Source organism: Berghia stephanieae, unplaced genomic scaffold, assembly GCF_034508935.2.
Source record: "Berghia stephanieae isolate SIO BIC M18660-M18661 unplaced genomic scaffold, UCSD_Bste_1.3 scaffold1301, whole genome shotgun sequence".
Taxonomy (NCBI): Eukaryota; Metazoa; Mollusca; class Gastropoda; order Nudibranchia; family Aeolidiidae; genus Berghia; species Berghia stephanieae.
The window spans coordinates 1,450-13,357 of NW_027622293.1; the positions used below are offsets into that span (position 1 = coordinate 1,450).

General features: G+C 36.4%; 1 protein-coding gene across 1 annotated transcript; it reads left to right on the forward strand.

The window, feature by feature from the left end:
- Positions 1 to 4,295: 4,295 nt before the first annotated feature.
- LOC144961046 (regulating synaptic membrane exocytosis protein 2-like) lies at positions 4,296 to 10,030 on the forward strand (the record flags this gene model as incomplete). The annotated part of the gene is made up of 2 exons (XM_078894381.1): positions 4,296 to 4,425; positions 9,754 to 10,030. Coding segments are annotated over exons 1-2 (297 nt in total), but the record flags the coding sequence as incomplete, so codon positions are not given.
- Positions 10,031 to 11,908: the final 1,878 nt, after the last annotated feature.

Sequence of the window (11,908 nt, forward strand, 5' to 3'; positions counted from 1 at the left end):
CCACCATCGCGAAGTAATTTTGACCAGCAGTTAAGCCTAATAGCCAATATTCTCATCACAAACATATAACATAGAAACGATTGAGACATTGAGTATGCTCCGGTGTATGGGGTGAATTTTTAATTCAGAAAAGTGAGTGGAGCAGGCACTTATGTTGGTAACAACAAGATATGAAGTGAGTAGAAAAGTGCCAGAAGACAATAGAGAATAAATTTTTTTTTTTTTTTTGTAAAAGCTCATTTTTTAAATAAACATTGTTGTGTTATTTGCGTTGTTTTGACAAGTCTTTGGCCGCAAACGAAAACAAATCGTGAGTAGTATTCAACAGTTCAACCAATGGATCACTTGTTTCCTTGAGTTCTACTAACGGCAACTCACTAGACGCTGCACAGACATTAAAAATTACATCAAACTGTAAATCCAAGAGGGTTCTAGTGTCAGACTATAAGTTAATGATGGCTACGGTTTGAGTCGAATGGTTACCATTTTGTCAAACGCGTTCCCTATAGATAGAACGAAGTTGATGTCACTTCGGCCTTTGTTATTGTTTTTTGCCATCCGCGTTTATGATTAATTCTCACTAAACTGTATTAACCAGACTATAAAAGATCATGGTTACACACAGTTTTGTGTGTTGGCCCGTTATACTTCCGGATGGCAATGTTGTGAACTTCTTAGCCAAGTGCATACTATCTATATGAGCTTCTTAGCCAAGCGCAAACTATCTATGTATAAACGTTTAAGGTTACACAGAGTTTTGTGTGTTTGTTCGTTATACTTCCCGATGGCAATGTTGTGAGCTGCTTAGCCAAACGCACACTCACACTATCTATAGAATGGGAAAACACGCGCATTGCACATAACTGCACCGAATTATTCAAAAAGTTGTTGAAAACAAAACACCAGCGAATTACAGCGATCTTATCATTAGTATTAATTAGTTAATGAATACATCCACAGCCAAACTGATATAAATTAACAAAACGGCAGATTTTAAATTTTTGGCCAGAAAATTTGCACGTTTCCTCAGATTAAGATGGTTCCCAACTGTTCAAAAATTATAAAAAAAAAAAAAAAAGAGTCTAAAATCCAAGACTTTATAGAAAAATATGTAAGTCTCTGATTCGAGAATTATTGACAATATTGGGATCATATTATTATTATTAACAACTCGGTGGGGTTTTTTTTTTGTTTTTTTTTGGTATGATATCTGGCCAAAATTCGATAAAAAGTGTTTTCTGAGTTTACAAAATCGTTGGCTGTACAATGAGAATGACTAAACCCTGTTCCTGAAACACAAATTAGTGTGTCGCTTATCATGATCGTGAATATTAGGGTCTATATTATTATTCTGTGCTTCGTTATTAATATATGTGTGGTTTATCAGACAAATTAATGGTTCCAAATCTCATCTTGGGTCGCCAGTTAGGTGTTTTGAATGCCGAATTTCAGAACAATAATAGTACTGATGATACTAAATGATGATGACGATGATGCTGGTACTGGTCTGTTACTACTGCCGCTGCTTCTCGCTGTGCGCTGCTATTACTGTACATTTACTAATACTAATACTACTATACTACTACTACACTATACTACTACTTACTACTATACTACTACTCACTACTACATACTAACTACTACTACTACTACTACTAATTACTATACTACTATTACTACTACTACTATTACTACTTACTACTATATACTACTACCTTATACTACTACTACTACTATTTACTATCTACTATTACTACTACTACTACTACTACTACTACTACTACTACTATTACTACTATACTTACTACTATTACTACTATACTACTACTTACTACTCTAACTACTATACTACTACTACTACTATTACTACACTACTACTATTACTACTACGTACTACTATATACTATACTACTACTGACTACTATACTACTACTACTACTACTACTACAATACTATTACTACTACTACTACTACTACTACTACTACTACTACTACTACTACTACACTACTATTACTACTACTACTACTACTACTATACTACTACTACTACTACTACTACTATTACTACTACTACTACTACTACTACTACTACTACTACTACTACTACTATTACTACTACTACTACTACTACTACTACTACTACTACTACTACTATACTACTACTACTACTACTACTACTACTACTAACTACTACTACTATACTACTAACTACTACTACTACTACTATTACTACTACTACTATACTACTATACTACTACTACTAACTACTACTACTACTACTACTATCTACTACACTACTACTACTACTACTACTACTACTACTATACTACACTACTACTAACTACTACTACTACTACTACTATACTACTACTACTACTACTACTACTACTACTACTACTACTACTACTACTACTACTACTACTACTACTATACTACTACTACTATACTACTACTACTACTAACTACTACTACTACTTACTACTACTACTACTACTTACTACTACACTACTACTCTACTATACTACTACTACTACTACTACTACTACTACTACTACCTACTATACTAACTACTACTATACTATACTACATACTACTACTAACTACTACTACTACTACTATTACTACTACTACTACTAACTACTACTACTACTACTACTATATTTAACTAATACTATACTACTACTACTACTACTACTACTATACTACTACTACTACTACTACTACTACTATACTACTACTACTACTACTACTACTACTACTACTTACTACAACTATACTATACTACTACTACTACTACTACTACTACTACTACTACTAACTACTACTACTACTACTACTACTACTACTACTACTACTACTATACTACTACTACTACTACTACTACTACTTACTAACTACTACTACTACTACTACTATACTACTACTACTACTACTACTACTACTACTATACTACTACTATTACTACTACTACACTTACTACTACTACTACTACTACTACTACTATACTACTACTACTACTACTACTACTACTATTACTACTATACTACTACTATACACTACTACTACTACTACTACTACTACTACTACTACTACTATCTACTACTACTACTACTACACTACTACTACTACTACAACTACTATTACTAACTACTACTACTACTACTACTTACTACTACTACTACTACTACTTACTACTACTACTACGACTACTACTACTACCACTACTACTACTACTGCTACTACTACTACTACTACTACTACTACTACAACTACTATATTACTACTACTACTACTACTACTCTACTACTACTACTACAACTACTATTACTACTACTACTACTACTACTACTACTACTACTACTACTACTACTACTACTACTACTACTACTACTACTACTACTACTAGTAATACTACTACGTTATGAACCGAGATTCATGGAGATGTGGCATTATTATGGCAACCCAGGAAAATGCGGGATAAACAGCTGAAAGAAGAAGAAGAAGAAGAAGAAGAAGAAGAAGAAGAAGAAGAAGAAGAAGAAGAAGAAGAAGAAGAAGAAGAAGAAGAAGAAGAAGAAGAAGAAAAAGGGAAGAAGAGGAGGAGGAGGAGGAGGAGGAGGAGGAGGAGGAGGAGGAGGAGGAGGAGAAGAAGAAGAAGAAGAAGAAGAAGAAGAAGAAGATGGTAAACGGTAAAGAACAATAAGATGATTTACAACAACAAAAATAAATAAAATAAAAATAATAAATAAACAACCCTTCTTTCAACTGTATCATACAGTCTTTACATTATATAGATAGTATGCGCTTGGCTAAGAAGCTCATAACATTGCCATCCGGAAGTATAACGGACCAACACACAAAACGGTGTGTATCCATGAACGTTTATAGTCAGGTTAATACAGTTCAGTGAGCATTACTAATAAATGCGGATGGCAAAATACAATAACAAAGACCAGAGTGACGTCATCTTCGTTCTGTCTATACTTTGGTACCTATCGTAGCCTTATACGCCGTGCTCCATCAGGAAAAAATCACAACACATTTGTAGAAATGTGACCATAAAATTTGTGCTTCAAATTTGCTACTGTGCCAAATTCAACATTTTCCAACCATAATTTAGCATATTATTATTATTTTTTTTTTTTTGTTCAGCGTATTATTTGGCATTTTATTCTCATCTTACACTCAATCAGGCAAGGCCCTGGGTCAAATAACACAGGGTACCTACGTACGTGTGTTGATGTGTGTATTTGATACACATTGCACGTGTGTTGTTGTGTTAACCCATTCATAAAGTCGATAATCTGATAATATTCAATATTCATTGAAGAATTATTGTGATAGGGATATGTTCTTGCCACTCATGATTATATGTCGTTTACAATTTTAGTGTTACAATTTTGACATGAGTTTTGCGTTACTGAGGTGAGAAAATTGATCTTTCATCACGCTAAATCACGAATGCTTATCGACTTATTTTGTACATGTACATGATATCCTTTACACTGTCTAGCAATGAACGGGAACTATAGATAGTATAAAGTTGACGTCACTAAGGTCTTTGTTATTGCTTTTTGCCATCCGCATTTAGGAGTAATTCTCACTAAACTGTATTAACCAGACTATAAACCTTCAAGATTACACATAGGTTTGTGTGTTGGTTCGTTATACTTCCTAATGGCAATGTTATGGGTTTCTAAGCCAAGCGCATACTATCTATAGTCAGATGTTTAAAAATAATGACGCGTGTTTTTCTGGTTTTTCTCAGCTGTCCATCTATCAAAAGTTGTTAATATTTGTGTCAACCTCTGAATCAATTTTTATAAACTGAATATAGATTTTGGACCGTGTTGATGCCATATCAAAAAAAGTTTTCTTCTTAAAGGCCTATTGATAGTTCGAAGATGACGTCACGCATGCCTTTGTTATTGATTTTTGCCATCCGCGTTTACGAGTAATGCTCACTGAACTGTAATAACCCGACTATAAACGTTCATGGATACACACAGTTTTGTGTGTTGGTCCGTTATACTTCCAGATGGCAATGTTATGAGCTTCTTCGTCAATCGTATACTATCTATAAAAAAAACTACTTTAAAACCGCTGTCATAAAATTAGAGATTTTAGGCTGTAAAAATGTAAATAAGTTACGCACGTCATACAGACACACATACACAAAATGACACATATATCCTCTCTCTCTCTCTCTCTCTCTCTCTCTCTCTCGCTCTCTCTCTCTCTCTCTCGCTCTCTCTCTCTATCTCTCTCTATCTATCTCTCCCTCTCTCTCTATCTCTCTCTCCCCCTCTCTCTCTTTATCTCTCTCTCTATCTATCTCTCTCTATCTCTCTCTCTCTCTCTCTCACTCTCTCTCCCCCTCTCCGCCCCCCCCCCCCCTTTTTTTTCCCGCCTTCCTTATCTCGCGTCTCTTCTTGCATCCACACTCGACGCCCTTTCCTCACATTTACATTGTTTCCACATTTAACGAAATGGATATTTTGTAAATTTACATATTTGTGTTTGTGTTTTTGTCTCCTGACGAAGGCCAAGGTCCGAAACGTTTGTTTTGTGTTGTTCCCTTATATTTGAGTCACATCTACTCACTTTATTTTTCTCTCCATTTTACTGGCTCATTTAGGCTTCTTCTTCTTCTTCGTCTCCTCCTCCTCCTCCTTCTTCTTCTTCTTCTTCTTCTTTTTCTTCTTCTTCTTTTTCTTCTTCTTCTTCTTCTTCTTCTTCTTCTTCTTCTTCTTCTTCTTCTTCTTTTCTTCTTCTTCTTCTTCTTCTTCTTCTTCTTCTTCTTCTTCTTCTTCTTCTTCTTCTTCTTCTTCTTCTTCTTCTTCTTCTTCTTCTTCTTCTTCTTCTTCTTCGTCTTCTTCTTCTTCTCCTCCTCCTTCTTCTTCTTCTTCTTCTCCTTCTTCTTCTTCTTCTTCTTCTTCTTCTTCTTCTTCTTCTTCTTCTTCTTCTTCTTCTTCTTCTTCTTCTTCTTCTTCTTCTTCTTCTTCTTCTTCTTCTTCTTCTCCTTCTCCTTCTTCTTCTTTTTCTTCTTCTCCTTCTCCTTCTCCTTCTTCTTCTTCCTCTCTTCCTACTCCCATCAGGGCACAAATGTCCCTTTCCATTTAGACAATTCTCGTCTTTAGCACGATCCATGATTTTGATGATCGCTTCAACTAAAAATAACAATTCAGCTTCATATAGATTTAATGAAGATCACGTCAATCAAGTCTTTGTTATTGTTTTTTGCCATCCACGTTTATGAGTATTTCTCACTAAACTGTATGAACCAGACTATAAAAATGCATGGTTACACATAGTTTTGTGTGTTAGTCCGTTATACTTCCGGATGGCAATGTTATGAGCTTCTTAGCCAAGCGCATACTATCTATAGCGCAAATCCACTAAATGTGCTCAAAGCGCTTTACCAGGGGTCCCTGGTCAACAGCAACATTTAACATGGAGGACGGGACATGACGCCTGTTAGGAGATATTACAATTTTTCGGACAAAGACACTGCTGTTAACGGTCAGGTACTCATTTTCGACCTGAGTACTGTGAGAGAATGTGAGTAACGAACTTTCTTTTCCAAGGACTCAACTATGCGCCGAGCGAGGCTCGAATTCAGGACCTTCCGAACCGAAAGCGAGTGTCATACCACATGACCATCTGCAATTTGTCTCAAAGTCTTACATCTGAGACTGTCATAAAGAGACTCAAATTGATAGTAAGTTTTATATTTCGATTTTTTGACAAGCTGTTGGGACAGACTCACTGTAATCGATCGATATTTGTGTCTTTTTTTTTTTTGGTCATATGTGACCCATCATCTCAAAACGGTATTATGTCGGGACGAACCATATGCATAAAAGCCGAATTAAATGTTAAACTGGTCAAAAATATAAATTGTTGGCATTAGCACCCTAAAATATAGTATCCATTCTTCTCAATAAAACATACAAACTCAACACAAGTCTGATATTTCTGGCTATACATTCATTTTTCAAAATCTTAACTATCCCGAATTAATACCGTTTTGAGGCGAAGGGTCACATATTAAAGAACTTGAGGATCAGGCACCAGTATAAGATAAAGATCTGAACAAGCGTGTATGAAAGCTGTCGGTCGAGGTAGAATGATTTTTTAGGATGTTTAAAAAAATCAATTCTTTTGTTCTTTCTTGCTTTGTCTGACATCTTAGATGAACACTCGTTCAGATCTTTATCTTTCTGGTCATATTGAAAACAACAAATGTATTGTCTGATGCGACAGCAGAACTGGATTCGGATTCAATAGTCTGATGTCACGTCGCTCAGCAACGGCGGCAATCGTGGCTCTAAACAAAGAAAATTGGTACTTTTCATTCTTTCATGCTGGCTAGAACTTTTCATAATATGTCTTGTGATCAGAATGTGTAAAAGTCATAACATGATCAGATTTAATTTATAATGTTTTTTTTTTCTCCTCTGGATACGCTTTTATGCTCGTCGGAGAAATATTTCATAAGTGCGTCCGCGCGCCATTGTTCCGATAGTTTAGAGCCAGTTTCTAAGTTACCATGCGTCATTATGAGGGAAGTGACATTACGACTGTTGAAGCGTATGTATTTCCACCATGTTTTATTGACTGCGTGTTGCTAGGGTGCAGTTATACACTCATGAACCTACGACTTGACTTCAGTTACGTGTATCCTGACATCCCATAGTGGGCAGGGAGGAACATACTGTGTCTTCTATCCCATTATAACTGTTTTCCAACATGCTTTCTGTCTTTGTCTTGGAATGAGATCACTTGGTTTATTCCTAACCCTGGTCGGAGTCCCGGCTGGGAGGGAAACAGTCAAATGCATAGTTATTGTTTTGGGAGATGATATTTTTTGTCCTTGTAAATCATCTCTCTGTTATGCATTGTATTATGTTAAGTTTGCATATTATATTATATGATTTGTAAACATTTGAGTGTATTCCTCTTAGTTCGGGCATATGCTTGTGTCTGGATGAGACTTTTTGGTGATCTCAAAACTAAGTACTTTGATAGTGTTAGTGTGCTCTTGGAATCTACATCTGTTTCTTATTTGAACCAATTCCCCTTTGTCTCACCTTTTCTTTTTTTGATTTAATTGTAATTCTAGAACTTTATACTATCCCATTTTCTTCCTTTTTACTGACGCTGATATAACCTAAATGTGTCACAAGCGCCGTAAAACCCTTAAAAACAAACAAAACATAAGTTAGGTGTAGAGCCAGTCACTACACACCTTGGTTGGGGCCTTTTAATTAACCCTCTCCTTACCAACCACAGGGAAATCGTCATGGCACAACCAACAATTTTCTCTTTCTGATTTCTCTTCAACATTACAACATTTTAAAGAAATGCTTTGGTTACAGCTATTAACCCTCTCCTTACCAGCCATTTTCAGAATTTTCCCCAAAACTTCACACCCACCCAACACAAAACAGACATTTCTTACTCAAACAGAAAAGCAACAAACACATTCTATACATAATATTGTTTGACAATATGAGTTCTATTACAGAATGTCAAGTTTTTATAGCTATAGCAAAAAGAAATGAAATCTGGATGAGAAAAGTGACGGTTGCATCGTAACAAATGTGACGATTTTCTAATAGGTGGTAAGGAGAGGGTTAAATACTAAACACTGTGTTGTAGAGCTCATTTTGCTGAGCAACTTTCTGTACATTGTTACTTTTTTGTTTGAGTAAGAAAAGCATATTTTTGTGTCGGTTGGGTGTAAATTTTCGGGGGAACCTCTAAAAATGATTGGTAAGGAGGGGGTTAAGGAAGGTACTTTGCACAATTTCCTTTGTCCAACCAGCAAGGATCGGGTAGCTGGGTCTGCTAACAAGTGCTGGGCAATAGAATAGCGTCCTATCCAAAAGATAGCAAGTAGCGGGGGCAGCATGGCTCAGCGGTACGGTCTTTGCTTCGTACCCAAAAAGTATCGAGTTGGATCACCCGCCGCTGAGCTGTGTGGCCTTGAGCAAGTCACCTCGCCCTAGTTCAATTTGCGGCGTTGCACTGCGGCTGACGCCTGGGTTATTCCAGTCTTCTCTTGGAATGGACCCTAGAGACAAATTTCCCCTTGGAATGAATAAAGGGAGTTTTAAACAATATTATATTTTAAAAAATAAATTAATTAACATGCCGTGTTTTATAACGCTTTGTAAACCGTTGTAATATTCAGCTCCATGAGCCTGATGGTTCTGTATGCTTGCTTTCACCGCACTCAGGTGTAAAATGAGTACCTGGCGGTCAACAGCGTTGTTTCTGTCTGTAAAAATAAAATGTGTATTATGGCCTAACGGTCGTAATGTCTCGTTCTATAATATGTTACGTGTTGCTGCTGGCCGATACCCCTTGTAAAGGGCTTTGAGCACGTTTAGTGGATATTGCGCCATGTAAATGTTCTATTATGGGACAGCGTGGCTCAGCGGTATGGTCTTTGCTTCGTACCCGAAAGGTACCGAGTTCGACTACCCGCCGCATTGTCTGGACTTGAGCAAGTCACCTAGCTTTAGCTCACTTTGCGGCGCTGCACTGCGGCTGACGCCTGGGTTATTCCAGTCTTCCATTGGAATAGACCCTAAAGAAAAATTTCCCCTTAGGGGTGAATAAAGGAAATTTATTTATTATTTTTTTGTATTTATTTATTATTTATTTGTTTTTTTTTAAAAATATTTAATAATCCACATATTTTTTTTTTTTTTTTTTTTTTTTTTTTTTTCAATTTTCCATCAGACAAATGCAGGATGAGTTTACGAACTACCAGGAAAGCGTCCAAAAACTTGGCGAGGAGACCAAGAAAACAGGCCAGATCTTTGACGAGGGAGCCGTCTGTGAGATTTGTCACAAGACCAAGTTCGCCGATGGGGTGGGACATAGCTGTCACCTGTGTCAGAAGAAGTCATGCGCCAGGTGTGGGGGCAGAGTTCCAAGTGGTCCCAAACCTCCTGCAGGTGTAAAGGAGAAAAATGTAAGATTAAATGTGTCATTGCATGACATAATCAGTCGGAAGGTGAAAATTTTGGATTTGCATATTTTCTGAAGGCATGTGCTTTCCAGAGCCTTTTAATATTCCGTTGAAGTAAATCGAGTGATTTTTCATGAAGTTATGGTCAGATGTATGGGAAAGGTATCCAGCAACTTTTCTCAAATTTCCTTTTTTTTTTCAACTTGACTAGCTGTAAAAATTATTTAGAAGTGAAATTAAGCTTTGATATTTCCCGAAGATGTTCAGAAAATGGTTGATTTAATCATTTATGACAAGAACTCATTTTTGATAAAAATTGACCTTCTAGCTAGTATTGGCAATATCTCAGTTCAAACCTTTTCACCATCCGACTGATTATGTCATTCACTGTGACAAATAACTGATAATATACAAAATCTACATGGAACTTTAAAAAAAATATATATTTGTAAAAATATGCGTAATACAGTGCCAGGAAATGCAAGATGAACAATGCTCTAAAGTAATATGTGACCCTCGCCTCAAAACGGTGTTATGTCGGAATGATTAAGATGCTGAAAATTGAATTTATTGCCAGAAATATCCGACTTGCAATGAGTTTGTATGCTGTATTGAATAGAATGAATATCGTATCTTAGAATGCTAGATAGCAATAATTCAAATTTTTGATCAGTTTCGCTTTAATTCGGCTTTTTAGTATCTGGTTCATCTCGACATAATACCGTTTTGGGACGTTGGGTCACAGAATTTGTGACCATGCGTCCAAATGGTCTTAGGTCGGAGTTAGGTCGGAGCTAGATGAAGAAAAATGGTCATGTTAAGAGAATCAGCTTTTCTGAAGATTAAAGAAGAAAAAAAATACGTCTCTTATTATGAAAACATTCGTTTAAAATAAATTTAAAAAAATGAAAAGCTAAATTTAAATTGAGCTTTTATATAGCGCAATATCCACTAAATGTGCTCAAAGCGCTTTACAAGGGGTCCCTGGTCAACAGCAACATTTAACATGTAGGACGGGACATATCGCCTGTTCGGCGATATTACAATTTTTTCAGACAAAGAAAACGCTGTTAACGGCCAGGTACTCATTTTACACATGAGTACGGTGAGAGAATGTGAGTAAAAAGCCTTTTCCAAGGACTCAACTATTGAGTACCTGGCCGTTAACAGCGTTGTTTCTGCCCGTCTAGTAAGAGGCGTCATAATGTCTCGTCCTACGGTATAAGTTTTGCCGTTGTAAAGCGCTTTGAGCACGTTTTGTGGATATTGCGCTAAATCAGTTCTTTTTTAAAAATGCATTATATCATTGGCGTCTATTTTATTGTAGTTTCATGACAACCACGAGACCATGACAATTGTGACCCCCGCCTCAAAACGGTGTTATGTCGGAATGATTAAGATGCTGAAAATTGAATTTATTGCCAGAAATATCCGACTTGCAATGAGTTTGTATGCTGTATTGGATAGAATGAATATCGTATCTTAGAATGCTAGATAGCAATAATTCAAATTTTTGATCGGTTTTGCTTTAATTTGGCTTTTTAGTATCTGGTTCATCCCGACATAATACCGTTTTGGGACGATGGGTCACAATGAGTTGTCCGAGTTTTTGGAATATGTACACATAGTAAAATTTCGAAATATAAATTAAACTGTACACATCACTGGTACTTTCCATACTGCGAGTCAAGGACATGAAGTGCGGAATTAAAACGTCGTGTGTTATTCTAATCAAGTACAAGTACGAGTACTATTACGAGTACTGCTATACTATTACGGGTACGACTAAAAATTGCCCAGCACCTTCTGAGTATCAACAAGCATCCATTTGCATTCCTTGTAACAAATACACCACAACTGGCGACGAGGAATCTATACTTTTGAGATCAAAAGTTATCGAAGACTCCTGCGAGTGTCGTATAC